General features: G+C 44.3%; 3 protein-coding genes across 6 annotated transcripts in view; 1 reads left to right on the forward strand and 2 right to left on the reverse strand.

Moving 5' to 3' along the window:
• Positions 1-167: 167 nt before the first annotated feature.
• On the reverse strand, positions 168-15,823 carry strn3 (striatin, calmodulin binding protein 3). The gene is made up of 16 exons (XM_063909029.1): positions 15,325-15,823; positions 7,004-7,107; positions 6,728-6,801; positions 6,530-6,608; positions 6,085-6,246; positions 5,839-5,977; positions 5,611-5,746; positions 5,244-5,383; positions 4,988-5,166; positions 4,522-4,569; positions 4,082-4,203; positions 3,816-3,983; positions 3,590-3,730; positions 3,392-3,499; positions 3,198-3,284; positions 168-2,640 (listed from the first exon to the last, which is right to left on the reverse strand). Exons 1-16 carry the CDS (start codon positions 15,553-15,555, stop codon positions 2,471-2,473), a joined length of 2,088 nt encoding a protein of 695 aa, XP_063765099.1. The 5' UTR covers positions 15,556-15,823; the 3' UTR covers positions 168-2,470.
• Positions 15,572-19,447, forward strand: ap4s1 (adaptor related protein complex 4 subunit sigma 1). 4 transcript variants are annotated; one of them, XM_063909033.1, is made up of 6 exons: positions 16,008-16,897; positions 17,477-17,630; positions 17,937-18,023; positions 18,496-18,564; positions 18,667-18,678; positions 18,772-19,447. In XM_063909033.1, exons 2-6 carry the CDS (start codon positions 17,493-17,495, stop codon positions 18,895-18,897), a joined length of 432 nt encoding a protein of 143 aa, XP_063765103.1. In that variant the 5' UTR covers positions 16,008-16,897; positions 17,477-17,492; the 3' UTR covers positions 18,898-19,447. The 4 variants fall into 4 exon arrangements, with proteins under 4 accessions (XP_063765102.1, XP_063765101.1, XP_063765103.1 ...); XM_063909032.1 differs by lacking the exon at positions 16,008-16,897 and adding an exon at positions 15,572-15,731 and having other exon boundaries at positions 18,667-19,447; XM_063909031.1 differs by having other exon boundaries at positions 15,937-16,897; positions 18,667-19,447.
• A 16-nt stretch (positions 19,448-19,463) lies between these two features.
• Positions 19,464-26,518, reverse strand: part of hectd1 (HECT domain containing 1) — a 28,990-nt gene continuing 21,935 nt past the window's right edge. Inside the window, 18 exon segments of the mRNA XM_063909028.1 lie at positions 19,464-20,960; positions 21,081-21,225; positions 21,339-21,489; positions 21,610-21,703; positions 21,832-21,910; positions 22,118-22,276; positions 22,611-23,086; positions 23,250-23,387; positions 23,486-23,687; positions 23,813-23,940; positions 24,052-24,134; positions 24,271-24,502; positions 24,795-24,849; positions 24,935-25,086; positions 25,227-25,297; positions 25,465-25,621; positions 25,750-25,863; positions 25,865-25,896. Coding sequence (XP_063765098.1) covers positions 20,823-20,960; positions 21,081-21,225; positions 21,339-21,489; positions 21,610-21,703; positions 21,832-21,910; positions 22,118-22,276; positions 22,611-23,086; positions 23,250-23,387; positions 23,486-23,687; positions 23,813-23,940; positions 24,052-24,134; positions 24,271-24,502; positions 24,795-24,849; positions 24,935-25,086; positions 25,227-25,297; positions 25,465-25,621; positions 25,750-25,863; positions 25,865-25,896 — 2,606 coding nt within the window. The 3' untranslated portion in view covers positions 19,464-20,822.

Raw genomic sequence — 26,518 nt, forward strand, 5'->3', positions numbered from 1 at the left:
GATGCACAGATTTAGACATAAACCTTTAGAAAATGGGTAAAAAGTATCCCAAAGACATCAGGAGTATTATTTAGAAATCTTCTGAATATTTAACTGAAGTCTTGAGCTTTTATTTTGGCGGTACACTTCCTGATGTGTTCACACAGAATGAAGAGCGGAGCAGCAGCCTCTGTACAGGTACACCATTTAATAGTTATTATAGACATTTTATATACATTTCAACAGTTGTATTCTGCTATGTGGTACAATCTTTAAAATCTGCTGTTTCATAGTTTGTAAATCAAAAAAAATTACAAAACTCATCAAAACTCGCAAACTGATCAGAACTCTTTTTTCCATTTTTCTGGAAGACTAGAAAAAATACTTTTATTGTATTAATCATGCATTACACAAACAAAAACAAAAGTCTTTTAGTTACACAGTAAGTTGTAGCGTGGGTGAAAAGAAAAATAAAGATTTGTGATCAACCAGGAGACGCCTTTGTTACAAATCCCTTCAGTTTAAAAAAGTTAAATTAAACAAACCACAGCGATGAAATAAAACTTGGGATGTTCGGCCAATCAGGTGGCAGCTTTTTGTTTCAAACAGAGCCCCAGGAGGCGTCTGATTGGAGCATTACTACTGGAGCTCAACCGGTTCTTTTTTCCTCATAAAGGACGAGACGAACAAAAGATATAAATAACTTTAACTCCTTTCTTGTTGAAGCTGTGATGAATAAAAGTCAAATGTACTCGACGTGAAAAGAGAACTAACACGGTGATGTGAGGAAGAGGAGGAGCTGAGGGAGGAGAAGCCGCGACCTGCAGCTTCTCCTAACGTCAAGAACATTTACTGCAGCAGCATCTCCTGCTTACACCGAGACTGTGGTGCGTTCAGGGACCAATCTGTTGATAAAGTGATGCAGGAATAAGCACTGAATCTGAGAAATGATTCAGCAGTTTAGCTCTTCCTGTCTCAAAGTGTGTTTGTTTTTTGGTTGGATGACTGAAATAAAATCTGTGTTTAACACATGATGTAGTTCCAGTAAGCGTTTCACTTCTGGAGATTGCATTTACGCTTCGAAAATCATAAAGTGGTGTAATTTCTGGAGATTATCCTGCTGAACAAAATGTGTAAGTATCTTAAACATGAGTTCGCGACAGATCTTATTTTCTGCGATATCCCATAAGCCAAGGAAAGATCACTTTGGCTTTTAGTCGTGGGAGCCCTTGTGATGCTTACTTCAGGGTCGGGTTCCAAAAACATGTCATCCCTGCACCACTGACTGCAAGGGACGTACCAGATGTTAAGGGCTGTTTACAGGTAGGAAATTATTAAGGAAATGCTCAATCTCCTTTTATAAATAAAGTATAATCTTTGTGCGCGTGAACGAAACAGACGCCGACTAACACACAGCACCTCCTCCTCCTCCTCCTCACTTTCTACACGACCTACTGAGAGCGGGCGTGATGGCAGGACTGGACGGGAGAGAGGACCAGAATCCTCCTCGGTGCCGTTAACGAGACGTTTCCACGTTTATAAAAACGATTATAAAAACTAGATTTATTTTACACAAACAGAAAACGTCCATACGTAACTACAGTAACGGCAACTTCAGGATCCTCAAATTCTTAGCTCCTTATATGTCGGTGGTTTCTTAAACGCAGGGCTCTGATTGGCTGAGGTGTTGGGGTCCAATCAGCTCACACCGTGTCAGAGACGAACAGGAAATCAGATTTTTAACCCGGCTGGCCGTTTAATAAGTATTTAGAAACAAACCTAACACAAGATGTTCAGTTTCTTTATGTTGATATGTTTTACCTTCTTTAAAAACACGGTAAAAAAGTCACAATCTGAAGCTTCAGATTTTAAGAATAAAAAACTGAAATACATCAACACCGTGACGGGTTAAAACCTCTGATTTTCTGCTGCACCTGGAGACGCTTTTAGGGACAAAGCTCTAATCAGAATTTCTTCTTTTGTTCACTTTGTGGAAGTCGTTTCAAATATTTAACCGTTTCCTTTCAGGCTCCATTACTGAGGTCTTATTTTTCCCTAAGGTGTATTTTCCCAGGCTGTTTCGGGGTCTTTATAATTTGCTTACTGTGGTTTAATCCATGTAGTGTCATCATGACTCTGCAGAGGGGGCGGGGCTTCAGAGGACAGGTGAGTGTCGGCCTGCAGAGTTTAAACAACGTTTCCACAACGTTTCAGCTGCTGAACGTCTCTCAGTCCCTTTAGTCAATCGGAGGGAGACCATACAGCTGCTCCTCTTAACTTAAAGTGTGTGAGTGTGTGTGTGTGTGTGTGTGTGTGTCTGTGTGTGTGTGTGTGTGTTCAGTCGGTCACCTCCAGTCTTGAATATAATCTGTGCTCAGAGACCTGAACAGACCTGAATACTGTTTGTTTGTGAACAGACTAGCTTCTCTCTCCATCTCCCACTGCCCTTGCTTCTTCTTCGTCTCCTCTTCCTCCTCCTCCTCCTCCTCGTCTAGACGTAGACCCTGGCGAGGGCGTCGGCTCCGGCGGAGGCGATGTAGGCCTTGGACGGGTGGAACGCCACGTCGTAGATGGCCTCCTCGCTCTTTTTACGGTGTGCCGTGATCTCCTGAACACACGTTTTACTGTCCAGGTTCCACAGACGCAGAGAGCAGTCGTGACCTGAGGAGGAGGAACATTCGTTTTAAAGAGGAGGAAGAGGAGAAGCAAAGTGGGAGGAGGGAAATAGAGGTAAATAGGAAGAAGCATGAAGAGGATAAACAAGTGGGAAGGGAAGAAAGAGGAGGAAGGACAAGGTGGAGGAATAACAACCAGAAGAGAACCACAATAACAAGAAGTAAGAGAAGAGGACAAAGGGAAAGGGATGAGGAGGTAAAAAAGGGAAGGAGGGGAGGAGAAGCAATGGGAGAACAACATGTGGAAAAGAGGAGGACAAAACAGAGAGAGAAGAAGAGGAGAAGGAGAAGAGAAGAAGCATAAAGGGTAGGATTAGAGGGACAAGGAGAAATGGTAAGGGGAAGGAGAAAAGGAGGGAAGAGGTGGAGGAGAACAAAGTGAGACCAGAGACAAAGACAGAAGAGAAAGAATGAGGAAGAGGAGAAGGAGAAGTAGAGAAGGACAAAACAGGAAAAGACGTATGTTGAAGAAGAGGTAAAAAGGGGAGAGGTGACGAAGAGGAGCAGACATTTAGAGTTTGATCATCTTCCTGAGTTTCTTACTTCCTGACATCAGGTAGATCCCGTTTGGATCCACAGCCAGACTGGTCACTGCGTCCAGGTGAGCCACCATGGCGTGGATCACCTTACCTGCACACACACACACATACACACACACGTTATTATCCAATATATAAACACATGTTAGGCACTAAAGCAACTCCTGTCTGGAAACGGACAGAGAGAGACGGACTCACCTGACTTGTTGTCGTAGAATTTGATTTGTCGGTCTTCGTGAGCGGTGATGGTGACCGGCAGCGTGGGATGACTCACCACCTTATTGATATGATTCGACCCCGAGAGTGCTGAAGGGAGGGCGTAGGGGAAAAAAACAACAATTAAAAGAGTACAGGAAGATTATTATTATTAGTAGTATGTGTGTTTGTGTCACTTACTGCCTTCTCCCTGGCCCTTCAGCACCAGTGCACTCTGGGAGGTCTCCAGGTCGTACACCACCACGTCCCCGCCGCTAAACGACGCCACCATGTGGGCGGGGTCGCAGCCGTTAAAGTCCACCGACGTGGGGACCCCGTGCTCTGCAAACACACACGGATCAACACAGGTTAATAAGTGGCTGTTCCCGTTGCGTCCCTCCCTCCCCCCTCTGCTCGCGCTCCTCACCGTTGTTGGAGTTGAAAGTGCTGATGCAGGGGTCTTTCTCCGTCGGGTTCCACAGCTTCACCGTGCCGTCGGCCGAGCAGGACAGAAGGCGGTTCTTGATTCCGCTGTAGGCCAATCCCCACACAGCGTCTGTGTGACCCAGCCACGACCCCGCCAGGACGCTGGGTTCTGATTGGACGAGGGGGAAAAAGAGGAGAGGAGTCTTATTAGGTCTGGATTTACAGGATAGTGAGAATATATATGTGGGTGTGTGAGTGTGTGTGTACCATAGGTATCATAGGGGTCCACATTAGAGCTGGGGATGTTCCACCACTGGATGGTCGAGTCGATGCCCCCACTGAAACACTGCTCCCCACTGGAGGTCATCGCCAACGACAACACTGGACCACTGAAGAGGGGGAGAGAGACGGAGAGAGATATTAACTACCCTGAACGAATACTAATCTACTCTCTATTACTTTATATTAGCTACATAAAAAGAGAGGTGCAGGAATGAGTCCTAAAACCTGGAAATGAGTCGGCATTTTGCCCCTTCCTCGTCCCAAGGTCAGCTGTTTTTTTAAGTGTTTGAGACATAGTGAATTAAAAAAGGTTTCTAAATGAGACGACTAAACATCATCACACCCAACAGCAGCCAGCTGTCATCACTGCACCTCTGTGTGTGTGTGTGTGTGTGTGTGTGTGTGTGTGTGTGTGTGTTACTTACACATGGGCTCTGAATGTATAGACGGGCTCAACGTCAAAAGAGGCACTTCTGTAGAGCAGAGAGACAAGAGTAAAACATGAATACTGTTATTGAACATCCTCATCCTCACACAGCCTGCCTCTTCATCACCTCTGTTAGTAATGTTTAAAAAGCTGTTCCTCCTGTCATGGTGTCCTGCGCTGCATTAATCCTGAGTTGTTTGCAGGGATTATGAGTGTGACAGCAGTGCATCTGTGTTTGAAGTTGGGCTCTGGCTAATACCAGAGAGGCTGCGGTGAGCGGGGAAATGAGATGCAAATACTGACGGGTCTGTCAGGGCTGAGAAAGAGGGGATTTTCCTCCGAGGCAGAGAGAATCCACAATGTGTTTAACACCGTGTGTGTTACACAGTGAATTCAACCTCAAATATATATGCAGGGGGAAGAAGAGGTCTCTAAATGAAGCTTGTTATATATGTGTAGCTTACTTTTTGGCAGGGACGGTCTTGGTGAGGTTCCACAGTTTGAGGGTGTGATCCTCGGACACGGTGACCAGGCAGGGCTCCACGGGGTGGAAGGCCAGCGCCCGGACGCCGTCAAAGTGGCTCCGCAGCGTGTACTTTGGGTTCCACGTCTTCCTGAACGAAGACTCCTTATTGGACGGCAGCTGAGGGTGGATAACATGCATTAGATAAATGGATTATATAGATCAGTGAGTGTCCTGAACTCCAGAGTGTGTCTCACATCGTAGCTGTAGTCCGTCTCGTCGTTGGTGACGGTGAGGTCGGCGAGGTCGCCCAGACCCAGCACGCTCTCCAACACGTCGTCCGAGCCCCCCAACAGGAAGGACTTGCCCCCACCGGGAGGGAACGGGAGAGGCTCCGCTGCAGAGGGAGAAAGGTTACATTTAACTTCCTTTCTTCTGAACAGCAGAATCCTTTAATGATTGGATAACTTGGAGCGATTCTGCCTGTAATGCCACACCTACACACACCTCCTGTACACACACACCTTGCATATATTGCAACTTCACATGTGACTCACTCATCATTTGAACTGATGAATATATTCTTTTTTTTCTGCACTTAAGAGTATTTCCCGTGTCTCTCACCCCATTCTGTCCCGTCTCCGGAGCTCCGAGCCTCCCCGGCTCCCTCTCCGTCCTCCGCCGTCACCAGGAAGTCAAACTCCTTCAGAGCCTCCTCCGTGTCGGCGTCGTCCTCCGAGGCCAAGCCCTCGTTCCCCACCTGCAGGAAGAGGAGGAGAGGACAAAGACATCATGAGAGAGGAAGAGGAAGAAGAACACCGATTTCCAAACTGTGTGTGTGTGTGTGTGTACCTTGGTCTTGTGTTTCTTGGCTCTGTGATGTTTGTCTGTGCTGATATCGTCCATCAGGTCTCCCTCTTCATCCTCGTCTTCGTCGCTGTCCTCTGCATTCTCTAGGAAGTTGAACGTCTCCAGAACGTCACCTGGACTCCTGATCACAAAAACATAAAAAAGGTGTAATGCCTGTCTGACCTCTAAACCCCCACATCTCTGTGTGTGTGTGTGTGTGTGTGTGTGTGTGTGTGTGTGTGTGTGTACCTCTTGCTGTCCTTGCGGCGCTCCGTTCCGTTGATGAGGTGCTGCAGGTTCTTGTTCTCCACAGACCCGTTCTGCTCGGAGCCCGACAGGCCAAGCAGAGAACGGACCCGCTGCGTACGAACGTCCAGGATGGTGTCTGTGTATCCCACCTCCTGCAGATATCTGGACACACACACACATCATAGTAAATATCCTTGGGTTTCACAGTTATTGTCACGTTGATCTTCAATTATTTTTCAGGATTTATTGACACATTTTTGGTCTAAAACAACTGTAAGAAATGCAGCTTAGATGGAAATAGATTAGCAGCAGCGTGTAAACAATACAATGCACGGGTTAGAAACTAAATAAACAACATTCATAGCAACACAACAAGCTGTATTTTAACCCAAACTCATCATGTGAGCTCCTCAGGCAGCAGGGGGAACACTGTAAACACACTCACTGTCTGAGGAGCTGCCTCCCTTGTTTCCAGGTGAGCTGACTGTTTGCAGGAACAGCAGAGACCTCTGAGTCTTTGGTGTCTAAAAATAGAAACACACACACATCCATCATCGATCAAGCATTGTCAAGTGACTCCACTGTGCTGCCAAACATGTGGGACCAAGTCTTTGTCTTGTATGAAGTGGTTCCTGTAACCTACCGGATTCAAAACTTGGCATCTTCATCTCTCCTTGGTTTAACTCTGTGCCGTATTTTAACTTGTGGTACTTTGCTCTGAGGAGGAAACACATTTCATCGTTAACCAATTAAAGATTTACACAAACAGCTTCTCTATTTCACTGTTTAGTCCATAGATACATTTGATCAATTCTCAAAATTAAAACTGCATAAATGGATCTGCTTATGCTTCCAACTGGCTGAATGTTAAATGGTGTGTGTGTGTGTGTGTGTGTGTGTGTGTGTGTGTGTTTCTTACCTTTCCTGTTTTAAAGCATATTCTAACATTTTTATTCTTCTAACCAGGTCGTTCTTCAGGTTCTCCTGACCTTTCCTCTCGCCCTGCAGGAACGCTATCCTCGCCTGCAGACACAGAGAGAGAGAGAGACGGTTAATTCATGGAGTCATCACACAGCCTGATCAGAGGGCAAAGAGTGCAGATGTCAAAGTGTGACATTAAATCTTTCTATGTAGCAGGGATAAAAAAAACAACCCTTGTGACCTGAAGGAAGCAATATGCGGGAAATACCAAGTTGTAGTTTTAATCTGGAAATGCATGCCAGAGGTTTTTCCTAGAAGAATATAGCATGAGGCGCTTCCAGTCTAAATTAAGCCCCGCCCACTTTCCATTGAAAATCCTGCATCAGAGCGAAGCCGAAAATAATAGTGTCTTCACGTCTTAAAGCTGCTGAGTCATATATTGCACCTCAAACAACAAATAGATCCAGAGCTCCGGTTCCTTTACTTCCTCTCCAGAAAAAAGGAGAGTAACAGAAAGGATCAGAAATCTCAGTCTCAGTGTCAGCCTGCTGCCTGCCACTCGTCCCCGGCAGACCCACCGGAAATCCATCCCCTATTTATTCTCAGTAAGCTGTCTCTGCCGTCTGACCAGACATCTGACCCCATCTCCATATCTCTGGTCTCATTGAACCCTTTCTGACCAACAGAGAGATTGTTTTCTGGCATCACTTTAACATTTTACAGCGAAAATCTGCATTTTGGTAAATCTTTCCAAATTGTGTCCATGTGTTCTTTATAAAGTGCACTGACTGGGCGATTAGTCACTTGGTTAAACAATGGAAAATAGAGCTGCTACTATTTGAATAATAGTCAGCAAAATATATGAACATGTGAAGCTCTTCTTGTACAGGTGGGTGAATGAACGTCTAAAGACGTGCACATATTATACAAAGCTTTTCTTTTTCCTCTTTGAAGGTATCTCTGTGATGGTTAATAACCCAGCCGAGCGGATAAACGTCCATTCAGCTGTAAATTAGGATTTAAAATCCCCGATTTCATCCTGTGTGAGATTTATAAACGTGTCCATGATTATTTCTATAAGGAGAATCGGTGCCAAAAACAGAGCAGCTACATTAAAAGACTCTCTGTTCTGTCAACAATAAGAGAGTAAACACTGAGATTTCCTCACGTCAAAACCTCCAGCTCACCTCCATCAACCTGTCTGCCTGACCACACCTGTCTCACTGCTCATCCACTGTCCGTCTGTCTGAGTGTGTGTATCTGTGTGTGTCTGTCTTTGAGCAGCTGCGTCTGAAACCAAACACTGATGAAGGCTCAGAGCTATTTATACTCAAACATACACACAAAGCGCTCTCTGCCAGGGTGCCCATGGCAACTGGGGGGGTTCAGAGGCAAACTGGGGGTCGCAACTTCCTCTAGTAAAGGTCGCCATGACAACAGGAAAACTAGAGGCCAAACCCACCCTCCCTCCACCCCGTCAACAGACAGACAGACAGACAGACAGACAGACAGCGAGAGGAAGGGACTGAACTGGGAGGAGGATGACATAACAAAACCACTCTAATGCAGGCGCGCTCTGATTGGACGACACTGTGATTGACAGCAACAGATCTAAGACACAACTGCCGCAAGACCCCACGGCATACTTTGTGTGTGTGTGTGTGTGTGTGTGTGTCTGAAGCACTTTCAGTATTTCAGAGTCAAAGGCGGCTGGTAACGAAGGCAGACGGTAATTAAAAGGAAAAATCTTTCCCAAAAATCACACCCCTTCCCTGTGATGTCACTGTGACTCATTCACGGTTACAGGAAGTTGACCATGACACACATATCATGCTTTTACTGACCATTGGACATATGAAATGTTGCACTAATGACACATTTTATTAGGCTGGCCCTGAGGTAAGCATCAAAAAGTTTCCTTGACTAAAAGCCAATAGGACTTTACCATTGGCTTTTGGAATATTGAAGGTGAAACAGACGTTGATGTTTCATTTAGCAGGCTAACCTTCTCATATTAACACCAGTTATTTTTGAAGTGTAAATGCAATCGACAGAAGTCAAAAGTTAACGTTAAGCTACAAAGGAATTACAGCAGGGTCACATGACTTCACGTCACCACCGCTAAGCTAAAGGCCATTTCTTCCACACACGTAGAAGCTTCAGACATTACTAAGTGGGTTTTTTACTAATGTTTATTATGTTGGAGAGCAAAACGTGAACCGCAGACCTTATTTCAGGGGTTTAACCAAAAAACGTGGACTTCAAGAACAGAAAGTAGGAAATAGGTGATCAATTTCCAGGTTTTAGGACTCATTTCTGCACCACTCCATTGCTGTAGTACTTCTTCAGGTCAGTATTTGAAGTGTGTTGAGGATCCGCTGTCACACAGTTGTTAGGACTCTCCTCTGTCTCTGTTTACTGTCATCAGTCGGTTTCATGTTGAGTTAATGTTTGATATGTCGCTGCACTTTGAGCCAAAGACCATCTCTCACAATATCATGTTTCAGTACAAAGTTACCCATCTATGAAAACATGCTATACCACTGATAGTCATGTCTAAAGTTTCAAGTAGGATTTTGCTGTCGACACCGAAATCACAAATCTGGTCTGAAAACAAATCCCTCTCAATTTTCAGTTTTGAAAATACCACACTGTATTGCTGCCCTGACACACCAAAAGTTACCAAGGCCATTTTTGCATGGAAATGTACTTTTAACAAATAACCAATCAAGTTATTTTGAGTTATTCTGAAAGCTTTGCAACTCTAAAGGTTATTTATCTCCCTCCTGACTGATCCTTAGAGTATTTGGGAGGCGTCACGGTGACTGTTGAATTATAAAGTATTTGGACTAATCTGAAAGTGATCCTGTAGAATAAAGTGAATAAAAAAGTCTGAACAGCGTTTATTTGTCAGAGACAATCAGCTGTTGGTGCATCTCTTCTCAAATCATTGGGATTTGTTTTGTAGTGTTCTCAGCTTAAGACTAAAGTCATACCACCACCCCCCCGCCCTGTGCACCTGGTACACATGAATCAAGCGCTCCTTAGGGAGCTGCAGTGAGGTCAGAGAGCTGGGGTGATGATGATGGGGGGGGGGGCTGTGTGAAGTGAGCTCACTGGCCCAGATTTACCAGGATGACAGATCAGGATAAACAGAGAGGGACATTCCTGTGAACAACTGCGTCATTAACTCAAAATCACACACACACACACACACACACACACACACACACACACACACACACACACACACACACACACACACACACACACACACACACACACACACACACACACACACACACACACACACACACACACACACACACACACACACACACACACACACACACACACACACACACACACACACACACACACAAAAAATAAGAGATCACAATACTTTATAAAGTCTTCATTGTGTGACCGCCAGCAGAACTTCGGCCCATGTGTGTGTGTCTATAGGTGTGTGTGTCTATAGGTGTGTGTCTGTGTGTTGGAGTTAATTTGGGGTCGTCTACTTTTAGCGTCCAGCTGGGATCGGTGTGTCAGAGCAGGGCCCAGTAGGCCAGCTCTGCTAATTACAGCCTGCCGTCCTGCAGCCGGCTCTCTATCCGGCGCTGCCCCACCTGCCGACACACAGCAGGTAAAAACACCGTGACCTTTGACCTCCTGGGTACAGGCTGTGTGAAACGTGTCTTCTCTCTGTGTTATTCTTTATCTTACTTTCAGAGACGCCTTGCTGCTCTTGTGGGAATCATCAGTGCAACTCAGAATTTAATCTCTGTATTTTTTTGTTTGATTTGAATAAAATAAAAAAGGTAAGAATGTAAAGTAATACCATTTAAAAGACCACCCCATAAAAATCAAGGTGGTTTAGGTCACATTAAGGGTAGGTTATCATCATCGTTTGACCCGCTGATCCTCACTTAATCCAATGTTTATTAGTCAGTGAATAAGATGTGAAAAGCATCCAACAAATCTACCCAGAACGTAGAGAGATGTCATTAGAAGACCTTTTCTTTATCAAAACGCAAAGAACACTGAATATATTATTATATGATTAAAACAAGCAGTCAATCCACCTATGCAAGAAGCTCCAACCCCTAAATAATCCATCCACCAATACAAACATCAAGTGTCTCCCCCACAGCTGCCAACCGGTGTTCTTCTACACATCGGGACGTTACGTGTTTCAGCAAAACACAACTCCTCTGATTTATCAGGACAGGATCAAAAAGTTGGTATTAAATTGATGCAGCAGAGCCTGAGATATAGCCTTTCTGGTGCCTAGATTACCCACAATGCAACTTGACATAAAACAGTTTTGCTTGAGATTGAAGTAATGATTGCCACAGTTTTTTTCTGCTGAAAGAAACTCAATTTTCCTCAACCCAAACAACAATAATCAAACCCCTGCTGTGTGTTTACAGCAGGGGTTTGCTCATATTCAACTGTTCAAAACTTCCACATTTTATCCAAAGTCAAGAAACTGTATCAGACGGATGAAACTCTCTTCCTAATTTCCCAATCTCTTCCTGTTTATGTGTATGAAAAGGTAAATGCTGGTCAGAGGTTAACTTATGAAGCTGCTCAGCATCTCAACTGAGGCCTCCTGACGTCCTCCAGCTCTCTGACGGCTACAGAAACTGCCTGAGCATCAATATTTTACAGCTCAAACCTGGACCATAACAGCTGCTTCCTGTGGAGCGCACATTATCACTGCTGTTAAATAATCTGGTTTCAAATCAGAGCTGAACCCAAACACACACTCCTGCAGGTGCACAGGAGGTAAATGTAAAGGGACGTGTGCAAAATCTGTCGACTCTGCCCCGTTGACCCAGCAAACAGGAACACTGTGCTGGAACACAGTCCGACACTTGTCATCGAAAACACAACTGACTGTCAACACATAGATCAGGCTTATGCATAGATACGCTTCTCACAAACTATATGGAAAAAAGGCAGGAACATAGCAGTTATCTCCTTCAAAATTCTACAAAAACCAAGAAACCTTAGTATGTTTACTAAACGTGTCAATAAGACGCTACCTATGTTCTCATCTCTGGCAGTTTGAAGACGTCTTATTCCAAATATTCCCTTGGTTGAATCCCTCCAAAGAAGTGTTTCCTCCAAAGAAGCAGGAAGATTAGGCAAATCAGACCGGCAACAGATTTAAAGCATCTAGGGTTTAGAGGCAGGATTTCTTTTGGATTTCCTGCGATGTGATGTTGGAAAACATACACATTAGAAAGTAGTGGGTATTTTATCGGGCTCTTTGTTCAAATCTGAATTATAGAAAAGAATGTTGATCCTTTGACAACCAGCCGTACCTCTCAGTCTGAATGTATTATCTTCTTCTTCATCCTCAACAATCTTTGCAAGAATGAAACCGTGATCTGGTCAAGATAACGTTGCAGCTTTCAAATGAGTTTGCATTACAACTCCATTCCTCTCCTCCATGTCTGCCCAAAATCACAGACTTTTGGAGGCAGCCTGATTTGTGGCACTGAAGACATACTAAATCCCACATGAAAATCTACCACAGCGGATTCTGTACAGCCATAACTCTACTGGTACACATTTCTACTGTGGCACGTTATATAGCATCTTATAGCCCAACTCTATCAGCCAGTATTACTGCTCTGTTGTGCTGAGACATGGTTTAAATCACTACTTTAGAATCAACAGGGGTCCCAGTGACAGGCTGAACTTAGGAAACTGAAAGCTGAAACACAAAAGGCATACACAGAAATGCATGCATGAAATAAATTCAGTGTAGTAACTCCCCGACCCTTACTTCTATTTCTTTGTGTGTGTGAGCATTATCCTTGTACTGTTTTTATCGCCATGTCACCATAAGGTTAAGTTTAATATCCACTCTGGTATTGGTGAATGCGTAAATTAAAGTGGAAGCAATAAAACAAAACTTAAAGAGCTAGTTAAAAAATCGAAATTAAACTCCCAACCTTCTACAACCACTAAAATTAGAAATGGAAATCAGCACCAGTCACTCCCTGTGTATTCATAAAGCATTTCTACAGAAGCATTTACTGCCTTCACACTTTATTGGCTCTCCTACAGTAAATGTTAACATGCAGGAATGTGGACACCTTGGTCTGTGTGTGTGTGTGTGTGTGTGTGTCTCTTATCAGGAACACTGCCGGAGTCATGCACAAGGCATCCAGTGTCACAACGCAACAAGTCCGAGCAGAGCAAACACAGAGCGTGCAACTAAGACCCTGTCATTAAACGCGCGCGCACACGCACACACACACCAGCCTCCACTTAGGTCCGCTTACGGCAGGGTGTGTTATGACAAAGACATGAGCTGCAGCACATTTCAGCACTTCACCTTACTCAAACACACAAAAAATGCAGAACCAAAAAGCCTGAATGAACAGATTTATGTATCGTGTTTGATTTCAGTTGGACTGCTTCTTGTTTTCCTCTTTGGTTCTTCGATGGTAATTATGAGATGTTAACATGAGCTTTGTTCAATATAAACAACTCAATATATTGAAATATGATTTAAAATAGAGGCTTTATGAATAATATTAGACGGCGAGATGGATCCGCTTCTTTACTGACGACATAAAACTTTCTATGTTGGCTCAAGTTTGAACTCATGAGCCGACAGAGGAAAGTGATGACAGCAACAGTGAATGCTAAAGTGCTACGTTACCATTCTGTAGAGGTGGAGAAGTATTTAGAGCCTTTTAGAGTCAGTAAAAGTACTAATACCATGCTGCAATAAAAACAAGTTACTCCAGAGAAAGTATCCGACACGAACTTTAAGGAGAAAAGGTCAGGTTATGATAATCTATATTATAGCATTCGATGATCATAAGTCAAAGGTTCTTGTGAAAGCAGGAAGTTACTGTTTGAGTTGCTTTTAGGGAAAACATGTTGAACTATAAGCAATAATTACTTCCATTATGGATTCATTTGCTGACTGTTTTCTCTATAAATATATTGAGTTGTACCTACAAACAGGCCATCACAATTGCCCAGGGCCCAAATTGACAGCTTCATACAGACGTTTTGTCCAAAAACAGTCCAAATGTCATCATAATTACTTATAAATTCAAGTTTTAAAAGGAAAAGCAGCAATCATTCACATGATAAATGACAAACTATTATCAAATTAACTCTCTGTCAATTGAATTATCATTTCGATTTACTTGTTTAACTGTTGGGTAATGTCAGTATAAAGTTCATTTCTGGCGATGGATCATATTTCGAAACGTCCCTTTTATAGCAGAAATGTTAATGTGTAAAGGGAACAAAGCTGTCATATAAATAGGGTGGATTAGAGGTGTTTGCTAGCACAACAATAAAACCTTTAAGTGTACTTAAGGAGAGTTTGTCAGGTAGTTTGTGACATTTGCTCCTTTTCACACAGACTGATCCAGCTCCGCTGTCACAATGACAGATACAGGAAGTAATCCCTGACAACTGGATCAACACTTTACAACACCTCATTTCTGGCTGGCACAAAAACTAAGCACAACTGTCATTTATATACTGTAGTATACGTTTATGGTCATGAAGGAAATGTGTATTTTTTCGTTGCTGTGGTATATTGGTCTTTTACAGAAAAACTTATCCGGCATATTTTATATTCTTTGTGATGTATTATGTATCATGGGTATACTTTATAACACCTTTAAAATAAGGTAATGCCTGAACACACTGCTGCTTCAACTAAATACTTTACCAATTATGGATGAATGGGGTATATATATATCTACTTACTGAATAGGGTATATATATCCTTAATTATCTATTAAACGTATAACTTATGAGTGTACTTCTCTTCACTCTGTACATTTATATTTAATTTAATATGCCATTGCCTTGCACACGTAATGTAACTTATTCTACTTAAATTGTGTTAGCTGTAATGTAGCCCTTCCTAGTGTTAATTTGACAGATAATCTACAGATTTGTATCTTTCTTATCCTATCTTTTAACACCAGCCACTCTGACAGCGATGTAAAGCTAACTAGCTCCAGCTAACGGCTAACTAGCTTCAGGCTAACGGTAACCGCAGCACATTCCGCTATTCCTGTCTGCCCTATGGCTCTACCCTATTAGCTTAGCTACTTAGCATGCTAGGGTACAAACATGTCATTAGCCGCAAACGTTAGCAACAATTTGACGTGTACTACATACAAGATAATAATAAACAAGGTCAATACGAATAGATAATATGGCTGATAAAGGTGAACAGCTTAAGTTAAACAACGTATCCTCTTGTCGTTGTTGTTGTTGTTCTGAGCTTAGCATAAATCAGTGCTAAGCTAACATGCTAACCTGGAGCTCGGCCCTCTCCACTTCCCAGTGCGCTCTCTCCATCTCGAAGCGGGCCCACTCGTGCTGGATGTAGTGCAGGATGCCGGGGATAGTGTACTGCTGCTGCGGCCGGGGCATCTCGTCCGGCTGGTGCGGCACCATGACTCCTCCACCACCTCCACTGTTGCTCCCTGACTGTGGAGGTTGTCTCTGGGCTCCGACCCCTCCTCCTCCGCCGGGGTGCTCATCCATGTTTTTTTTTTTTTTTTTTAGAAAAGTAGAAGGAAAGTCCCAGGCAGCAAACGGTCCAACTGAAGGATTCCCGTCCGGTCCGGTTCCCCCCCTCTCCCTCAGAGTCGGTGTATCCGCTCCGTGTGTGTCGCTCCGCCGCGGTGTGTGAGGCTGGCTGCCCCCCGGAGCGCGGTGCGGTGAGAGCGGCTGTTTGCGGACGGTGTTTGTGTGTGGCTCTAACCGGCCGCCATTACTGCTCTCTCTCTCTCGCTCGCTCTGTCTCTCTCTGTCTCTCTCTCTCTTGCTCTCCCCCCCCCTCTCTCTCTCTCTCTCTCCCTGGATCATTACGGGAGGGAGAACCCAGCCGCGGTGCATGATGGGAAGGATCAGTCCAGCTTCTTTTTTTCGGTCATCCACAATGGAACGTTCAGGAATCAGGGGGAAGCGTAGGAAATCTTATCTAGGATACAGATTACATTGATTTTATAATTTTGGTCAGGGGGTTCTCAATAGTTTTTCAGCCAAGGACCATTACAGGGTAGAAATAATATACCTGGTTAAATAATGTTTCAAATAAATGTTCAAGTTCCCTCTTGGATTCCCCTATGATTGAGAAGGTGATAAAGTACCCTCTACAGGTGCCCTTTCAGTGGAGAACGTCTGAAGCAGAGCACTAATGGGCTCCCTTTAATAAAAGCCATGTATATTTTTCTTGCCCCTGTCCCTCAGATAGCCTCAGTTCACCCTCATGCATTTTACTATTTGTTTTGCGCATTCAAGACAAACATGTATTTCAAATATGTGCCACACAAATATTCAAGGCAAATCGAGAGAAAACGGCGATGTGAAGGTTTTAAAATCTGAGCTTCATTGGTTGACCTATGAAACTTTTTTTATTTTTGATAAATCATTAAGATATTTACGAATCTAAACACTTTTACTTTTTCCAGCATTGCAGATTTAGGCTGGGGAGAAAGTAAAACAAAGTAACAACTTCTCTTTATACAGAAACTATCATTTATTATCTAAAACTCTGAAAAGTGGGGTGAGTTATAAGGGTCCTATTTAGTATTCGTTTCTTGAATGCATCATGTGCGGGCTCTACTGAGCATGCGTCAGAAATGCTAACAGCTTCAATTAGCTCCATAGTTTCTTGTAACTGAAGTTTTAGTTATTTAACCATATAATAATTGTAATCGTTTCATTTTAATATACGTTTCTTATTTAACTTAACGTATCTGAACGGCTGCAACTGTTAAAAACAACATATAAAGAAGATAGAAGCTACTAGCTTGTTGTTGTTGTTGTTGTTATCCTATGGTGATGATTTAGCTACAAATTAGCCACAAGCTAACAGCTGCCGGTAAGTCAACATTCATGATATTAATTGATAGCTGACACCGTTCGGTTATTAACGGGTTATATGTGAAAGGACGGTATGCCTTCAAGGGCTGCTCGGACATTTATCTCATTGTTAACTTCTGTGTAATGGGTTTTTACATAATTAATATTTAAAGTAGCAACAGTAAAAGTATTCTAAATGTTCCTCCAGTGAAAGTAGAAAGTACTCTCCTCTAAATGTACTTAAAGTAGCGACAGTAAAAGTAGTCATTGTCTGATTGGTCCATTTCAGAATAATATCTCTGATATGTTTTATAATGATTGATCATTAAAGTGTTCTCAGAGCTGGTAAAGGTGCAGCTAGTTTGAATGGCTTTGTATACTGCAGGGTAGCTGCTGGATTTACTGCAGGTGAACTACAGTCTGATTTAAGGGAGATTATATTTACCATCATTAATCCTAATCTGCCTAGCAACTAAAGGGATTGAATAAATGTAGTGGAGTAAAAGTACAAAGAAGCATAAAATGGGAATACTCAAGTAAAGTACAAGTACCTCAAACTTAAATATTTAATTGACTCTCTGTTGTCTCTGTGTTTCAGGCGGCTGGCCCTCAGGATGATAAAGTTTGTTCTGATGGTGAACCGGCAGGGTCAGACCCGGCTGTCCCGGTACTTCCAGCCGGTGGAGCTGAGCAGGAGAGCGGCGCTGGAGGCCGACGTAGTCCGCTGCTGCCTGAGCCGCAAAAAGGACCAGGTACCCGTCTGTCTGCGTCTCTGTCTGTCTACCTGATCATAGAAACAGTGGTGTGTTAGCATGAGCAGATTATGAGAGGTCCCCTGGGCAAAGAGAGGCAAAAGGCCCCCTCTCCCATAAAGGAGTTAGACACACTCACCCCTTAGTTGTTTAACCTCTTTTTGTTTTGTGTCTTTATGAAGTGTCACTTTATGGTCCTTTTTTCTGTCTTACAAACTCTTTAAGCATGTCTTTTGAGTTTCCTCTCTACCAAATGTAGTGTTTAGTGACTGACCATTAACCTGTGTCCTCTCTGGTTGTTCCCAGTGTTCCTTTGTGGAGTACAAAGACTATAAGCTGGTGTACCGTCAGTACGCTGCTCTGTACATCGTGGTGGGAGTCACAGACAGCGAGGTGAGCAATACAGTTTACATGATTTAGAGAAATTGTTAGAATACATTTCCAGAGTATGAAACTGCAGCTAAAAATAGTCCCCAACAAATGCATTATTTCGTGTTTGTTTGATTAAAAACTACAGCTGTTTCAGGAAGTTACCAAGCCTTTTTTAAACATGAAGCTATATACTTTTTTCCTTTGCAAGTTAACAAAAAGCTCTTTTTAATCAGCTCAAATTCAACTAATTAAGCTCCAGACTGTATTTATGAGGGAATTTTGAACAAGCAAGAGCAAGATCTGTATTCAAAAGTTTAAGTTTTGTCAGCAAACTGTACCTTAAATCCTGAAAAGCAAAGTATTGATTGTGCTGTGAAATGTTCCCCGTCAGTGTTTTACTATTATATATAAACGTTGTATTTGGATAATGTAACTGCTGACTTGTAGGTCGGACAAAACACAAGTCAAATATTAGTTTGATTTGTCTCCACAGAACGAGCTGTCCGTCTACGAGCTGGTTCATAATTTTGTGGAGGTTTTGGATAAATACTTCAGCCGAGTGGTGAGACTTTAACTACATCCCTACAGAGTGAACTCACACACAGCTGACGGGCTGTTATTACATTTTAAAATCTGATAACATTGTTTTTCTGTTTCCCTACAGAGTGAACTGGACGTATCCTTTAATAACCGACCAATCACAGCTTCTCTCTCTGAGCATGACTTCCTGTTTGTTACGTTTGTTTCTTTGACTCCACATTGTCTCCAGATCATGTTCAACTTGGACCGAGTCCACATCATCCTGGACGAGATGATCCAGAACGGACACGTGGTGGAGACCAACAGGAGCCGCGTCCTCGCGCCGCTCACCGCCCTCGACAAGATGGTCGACTGAGGCGCTACAGGAAGTCATGTCACAGACAAGTGGATTTGAAACCCTGTGACTTCTTAAGCTGCCAATGTTGTTCCAATGCAAAACAATAACAACTACTAGCCTATGTTAATAAATCTGCTGCTTTATGACCCAAAACCATGGATAGATTAAAGGGTCATTTCACTCAGATTTACCCAAAACGTTTTGTGTATAAAGATGATTAAAATGTCCCTATGAGTGTTTTTCAAAGATTTACTACTTTATCATATTTTAATAAATGCTTTTATTTAAAAAATCACATTTAGGCATGTTTATTGAACCCTCTGAGGGTCTAAGGTCACCCAGTTGTGATTTGTTTTTTATTTTAATGGCATGTATTTCTACTCAGTATCTTTTCTAAAAGCTATTTTTTTGTGTCAGAGTCTTTATGGGAGAGCACTGAGATATCCAGCATCCCCTCTACCGTGTTCTGTAACCGTGTTTAACATCAAACACTTGCTTTTTAAATTTCGCTTTTCAAAAATGTTTTCTGAATGTTGAAAAACAAATACACCATTTTTTCTAAGACAGATTTGTTGCAAAAGCAATTCATTTCACTCAAGTATTATTTATTTAGTACATTTGACAGTGTTACATCTTCATATACTGGTTTTAAATGACTCATTATTGCCAAAGTAAACACACAATCTGAAACACAAGCACCACTGTTAGTGAGAGGACGTTAAAAGGACTCCCCACGTCCCCAGAACAAGAGACACACACTTTATATTTGTTTATCCTCTTAGTGTTTTTGATTTGTTCTTTTTGTCTGTGGTTGTTTTCGCCCCTTATCAATATCATTAGGAGGTTCTCGGTGTGTCCCTAGCAGCTGTTTTCCATCCATTTGTAGTTGTATTGTTCCATTTGTAGTCTTCAGTCTCTTTTAGTGACATTTTGTAGTTAAAGGCCCCTGACAATTTGGGCCAGTATTATTTAATTCAGTATTTAAAAAAAAAAAAGTATATATATTTTTAATTATATTGTTGACTTTCACATCGTTTACAAGTTTAATTTGTTCAATTTATTGAGCATTATAGCATTTAGACAATTACATAACTTGGGTGTAATTGACAACTCAATCTCATTAACGCAACAAACCAGAGCAAAAAAAAAATCCCCCCATTTTCATTCATAAATTTGAGTCGTGAGTTGCTGCCCTTTGCCCCATAAATCCAGTCAGTACTCCAAAGACCACAGGACTCTTGTTTATTTCATACTTTGCAAACATTTTAATGATTATTTTTTTTGGAGCATACACATTTGAAAATATCTGTTTACCTCAAACTGCAACTTGAGTTAAATAAATGTTTATAATAATATACAAAGAAAATACAAGAGGGAGAGCAGAGCTTTTTCTCTTTAGATGTGCCTCGCACACAACCAGTGTTTTTGTCTCTATAGCTTCATTAAAGTAAAAGAAACACCAAATGCTCTCTGACCTTTGACCTCTACAGCCGGTCAGGAACAACCCAAAAAAACTGTCGCACACACACAGGAACAAAAAAGCAATAAAATAAAAAGAGAGGAAGAAGAAGAAGCATGATTGTTTGAAGGAGGAGGAACTGAAAACAGAAGCTACGAGTCAAACCAGGCACTAAACTGAGGAAGAGGAGGAGGAGGAGGCACGCACAAGCGCACACACACACACACACACACACACACACACACACAAACACACGAGGAGGAGGATGAAGAACACGAGGAGACAAGGGAAGGAGGTGAGGGGTGAAGGATGTGAACTTTTCTTTCTTTTTATTCTGCAACATAAATCCTCCTCCTCGTCCTCCAGCTGTCAGTCAGTCGGCTGGTTTTTTCCCGATTGGCCGGCTGAGCTGTCAATCACGCGGCGGAGGGCGGGGCGGCGAGACGGACTTGAGGAGCATGCTCAGTGAGGTGGAGGTCAGAGGTCAGTTGAGGTGGAAGCCTTTCTCCATGGTGGCGGCTAACAGGCGCTCCCGCATGATGTCCTCAGAGGAATACTCCGGAAGCTTCAGGTAGTGCACGCAGGTGTTGACGGACGGGTAGCTCGAGTCCGTGGCGTCCACCTGTCGATCACAGGAGACATGATCAACAAAGTTATTTTAAATTCATGTGCAATGCCTCGATTACATCTAATGTATTACATCACTACAGATATTGTACCCGCCAATCAGAGAGCTGCTTACCTTTCTGACGATGGTGAGGCGGGGGTGCAGGTTGGCGAGGCCCCCGGGGGGCAGGGTGGAGCAGCCGGTGGTGAACTGGAGGAATGCCTTCCTCTCGTCAGACGACATCCCGCACAGAACTCTGACGAACCGCTGGAACCCGGGACTGAGGAGGAGGAAACACGGTTCACATCAGACTGAAACTCTGGAAGCAACACGTGTCCTAAAACCAGGGAATCCGGGCTGTCTGGGTTTTCCTTTCCTACTAACGGGCCTCACCTGTCTCTGGTGTAACCCAGCTTTGGCTCTGTGTAGTTGATGATGTCATCAGAAGTCCAGGACGGTGACTGGTTGCCGCAGAGGATCATCTGAACCTCCTTGTGGCTGAACGAGCTCAACTTTTCCATCGGGAACACTCGGTTAAATCCCTCTGAGGAGCGGAAGAGGGGGGGGGGGGGTTGTAATTCAAACATTTACAGGGTATATTCCCCTCCTAATTCCAACATGTAGGAGGGTTTATAAACAAATATAGTTTCAGTGTTGTGTTCACCTCTGAAGGCCTCCATCTGTTTCTGGATGCCGGTGTGCATACAGAAGTCGAACATCAGCTCCACGTACTCCTCTGCATTCTCCATCGTCACCATCTACACACAGAATACACACATTTAATATCAACTGAATACAATTGGAACATGTTTATGAAAAGACTCTCTCAAAAAGCAGGAAAACTCTGTTTCTCAGATTTCCAGCTGCAGGTCCGGTGTGTTTTTACCTCATCGTCTCCGTTCGGTTTGAGATCCACAGCTGAGAAACCGTGGACCTTCGAGGACGGACAGAACTGGAAGTTCAACCTGAACAAAACAAACAAGAGGAGGGACGGGTCGGATCAGACAGCGCTGTAAAGAAACCTGAAAAGCGCTCAAATGACACAAACTGTCTCTCAGATATAAACTTCTTCTCTTAAGCTTTCAACTACTCAGGAAGGAATGTGCACTACAAAGTAGGGAGATAGAATATGATGTAATACTACGATGAATTATGTTCAATCAGCTTTTTACCCGAGGTCCTCGATGCTGAGGGGGGGTCCGGAGCCCAGCGGGTTCCTCAGCATCAGGTCCTGCAGCCTGGTGTTCTTCTCATCTTCAGACAGACTCTTACTGGACAGAATCTGCCTCCTCTTCACCGCCAGCTCCTTCACCTCCTTCAGGAACTTCGCCCTGTGGGAAGAGGGAAGGGGGAGGAAAGATGGAGGGAGGACGAGAGGAAAGAAATTAGAAATGATATAGAGGGTTAAATCTTTGTATGCTGGTTCTAAATGACTCATTTTAGCAAAAGTCAACCAAAAAAGCGCCACTGTTAACGAGTAGAGATCCTAATTGTAGTCGTTTAGCTCTTTGTAGTTTTTTGAGTCTCTTCCTGGTTGTCATGTTTGTCTGAGTGACATTCTGTAGGTTAAGAACCCTGCTCATTTGGGCCTTGTAGCTTTTCAGTTAGAGAGCAAACACACCTCCAAGGTTCTTTAGTAATCATTGAATCTAAGAAAAGTCCTACCTGTGAGGGTTGACCAGCTGGAAGTCGTCCCAGGTTAGGATGCCATGGTACCAGGCGGGGGGTTTGGGTTTGGGGGGGTCCATGATGAACTCGGACTTGGAGTCCTCATCGAAGCTGCCCACGGAGTACGTCTCCTGGCTCTCCTCGGTGGACGCCTCCGACTGCAGCTCGGACAGCAGCAGGAAGGGCTGCAGGTGGGGGGGTCTGTCGGGGTCGTGGCCCCGGCTCTGGTACAGCATCTTGCTCATGTTGGACTTGATGTCCCCCATGCACAGCAGCTTGAAGAAGGGCTGCGAGACGGGCAGGTCCACCAGCCGGTTGTCCTGGATACACTTGGCCAGGAACACGCCCAGGAAGTGGAAGAGCTTGGTGATCCGCTCCAGCTCCTCGCTGTCCTGAGGGAAGGGGGCCGCGAACAGACCGCAGGAGCGCTGCACGTAGTAACCGGGGGGCTTCAGACCGCCGCCCAGATCCACCTGAGACACAGAGGATCAGATACTGTGAATATCATATCATCAAATCAATGTTTATTGATATTGCCCCCACAAAACAAGCTTCTCTCAGTGGCTTCAAAAACCCCCAAAGAAAACAGAAATATCAAAACAAAGCTAGCCCCCACCGGAGTAACGCCTGACCCACCTGTCGGGACTCGTCGTCGGGGAAGTCGTCGTCACAGAGCCAGATCCCCAGAGAGGTTCTCTGAAACTCTGCGGCCACCAGAGCGTAGAACTCCAGAGTCGGACCCAGACCTGTCCCCTCCTCACCCTGAAACTCCACCTGCGCACACACACACACACACACACGATAAACACACACTGCTTCATTTTGTTAGGGAGGAATCACTGGACATTGGGAGTGTGTGTTGCGTGTCTCACCTCCAGCACGGACTTCCTGTCTGCGTGGAGCTGCATGACGGACTCGGCCCACTCCATCATGGCCTCTCCTCGGGGGACTTTGACTCGCTCGTGTTTGAGCCGACCCACCCTGAACTCCCCGGGGTCGTCGCGCCGCACCGTGGTGGACGGCCGCGAGCGCTCCATGGTCGCCTCGCGCCGGTTCTGCAGCCACACGATTGCCCTGCGCACACACATCGGGTCAGAGGTCAGATAGTGAAACACTAAACACCAAAAGGCTTTTTCTACTTCTTGCATTTCTGGATTTTTCTGTCTGGTTTATCCACATTTTTCCTCCTGCAGACTCACCTGGACGCTCCGAACGCTGTGCAGGTGAAGTAGAGCTGTCGGGTCTCAAAGGGAATGAGGAAAGGACACTTGGAGGTGAGCTGCTCACACCACTCAGGCAGAGCGCTGCTGGCCAGAGCAAGAGGCTCCTGGGGAACAAAACACACACACTCAGCAAAGTCCTGCAGCCTTCACACACACACCAGGCACAAGGACACCACGGATTACACCTATATATAGGAAGGGTTTAAAGAACAGACCTCGATTTGTTGCAGGATCTTGGTCGTGATCTTCTTGCTGGTGAATTCCTCTGGAGACGCGTTGAACTGCACCTCGTCGAAATCTGAACAGAAGGAAAAACTAATTGAATCCTCACACTGATTTTGGAAAGCATTTAGATTTATTTGTAGTGTTTTCAAAATGTGTAAAATCATGGCTGAAATATGTGTGTGTGTGTGAGTGTGTGTGTGTGTCCGTACCCTCCTGCAGAGTGCGTGCGTTGGAGGATCCGTCCCCCCCGATGATGTAGAGGATGCGCAGCAGCTGCAGGACGTCTTCCACCCCGCAGGCGTTCTGACTGCAGCCCGCCTTCGCCTGCGCCATCTCCCTGGCAACGCACAGGATCTCACTGCTCTGGTTGGTCGAGAGCGAGCTGGGGCTCAGACCGCCGGAACGACTGCCGGATAAACTGATGCTGTGTTCACACACGTCCTGGAGGAGGGAGGAGAGAGGTCAGGAGGGGTTTTTTTATTACTGTACCACAACCTATTTTAAAATGCTGTTAAAAGTCCTTTTTCCCCCATTTTAAGTCAAATTTCCACAACTTATTCAAAGGTTTTTGGAGTTTTTCAACAATTTACTTTATCCCCTTTTAGGACGTTGGGTATATATTGCTGAAAATAAAACAATAAAGGAAAGCAGGAGATATTAGTCTCATGTTTTTGTTTGTCAACTTTCTCCACCTCTGTTGATCTCTATGATATTTTATGTAGGAGTTACTCACCATCTTCCCACTCTCCTTCTCCTTGTCAGAGTCCTTCAGCTCTCTGTACATTATCCTGCAGGACGACACAGACAGAATTCAAACGTCTGTAAAACAATCACACAGTTCCCTTCAGGTTCAGCCTCCGGTCGGACTCTTACGTGTATGTGGGCTCCCAGATGCGCCGCAGTTTGTCAGTCTTCACAGATCCGTTGCAGGAGAGTTGCAGCAGCCGCTGGACGTAGTAAAAGATGGTGGACTTGTAGTTGGAAAGAGGAAGCTCCACCTCTCTTGAGGTACCCAGCCCGGCCACCTGAACACACACACGAGCAAACCATTTAAACAACTGTGATCTCCATGTCTGTATTTTCTTTCTTCACTACATTTCCTCGTTCTTTTCACATCAAAATCAGCTGTTTATTTGTTGTGATGTTGTTGCTGTTGTTGTCTTACCTTCAGCGTGAGAGAGAGGTGAGGAGACGGAGCGCACTCCACCTCCTCCTGAACCTCCGATCGAGGAGTTCCTGACGGAGGAAAAAAAAAAAGTACTTTTATTGTTACATTCAATTACAGGAGGGCATTTCAGAATCCTGTGTGTTTATGAGACCCATTAGTGAGTGTGTGTGTGTGTGTGTGTGTGTTTATGAGACCCATTAGTGAGTGTGTGTGTGTGTGTTTGTGTGTGTGTTACCTGGCTGTGGGATGTCCAGGTCGGTGGTCTGCTGGACGTTGGTTCTCCCCGGTCGGGGGTCGAAGGCGGGAACCAGAGCAGAGAACTGTCTCTTCAGGACGAAGTCGTCGTCCCACGTCCTCCTGCGCCCTCCTTTGGTCTCGTACTCCTCTTCCTCCTGCGGGACAACAACCACACACACCTCGTCAAACCCTCTGACATCACTTCCTGTTGCCCAAAAGCTATGCTGATGCTGCCAGGTGAGGGATCATCTACAGGTGCTTTAAGATCCAAAAGGGGCATTACCAGGACCTCCTCGTACTCCTGGTCCTCCTGATTGTCGTCTTCGTTCTCGTCATCGTCGTCGTCGGGCTCGGGCAGGTCCTCCTCGTCGTCCAGCTCAGCCAATAGCGTGTTGGCTCAGCCAATTGGCACGGCAGCTGTCCAGGAAGTCTGCAAGAGAATAAAAGAAAGGGAGTCAAAAGCGGAAACACGATTCTGATCCAAGCCGAGAAGTCCTGCTCTGAACAGATTTATAGAACCAATGTTGTTGAAGTAATTGATGTCACAGTATCTACAACTTTCATTTGTTTAATTCACTTTTGACACATATTACATACTAGTGTATGACTAACTTTGATCTTTAGCTGTCTCTCCTTTTGCTGTTGTGCAAGACAATCGATATTCAGCAACCAGTCCTCACCATAATTGGATTTACTCCAAATTAAATGTGATATTACCCTTCTCTTTGGCTGCATCAATAATGTGCAGCTTAATCCGCCCCCAGCCCCCGTCAAAAATAGACTTGAAGCGGCTGAATAATTTCCAATGTCACCGTACATTTGTAATTTATCAGGGTAATTAAATTCATTTTGTGCAGATTGTTAAGAGGTGAAATTAAACGCGAGGAGTTCAAACCAAGCGGGGAGGCAAGTAATACAATCAGTGTATGTCCAAAAAGAGTGTACCGAGGACTACCGTAGAAAGCCTGTTAGACAGCCGGTTAGATGAAGCATGCTGTGTGTGTGTGTGTGTGTGTGTGTGTGTGTGTGTGTGTGTGTGTGTGTGTGTGTGT

The sequence above is a fragment of the Eleginops maclovinus genome, chromosome 19 (assembly GCF_036324505.1).
Source record: "Eleginops maclovinus isolate JMC-PN-2008 ecotype Puerto Natales chromosome 19, JC_Emac_rtc_rv5, whole genome shotgun sequence".
NCBI lineage: Eukaryota > Metazoa > Chordata > Actinopteri > Perciformes > Eleginopidae > Eleginops > Eleginops maclovinus.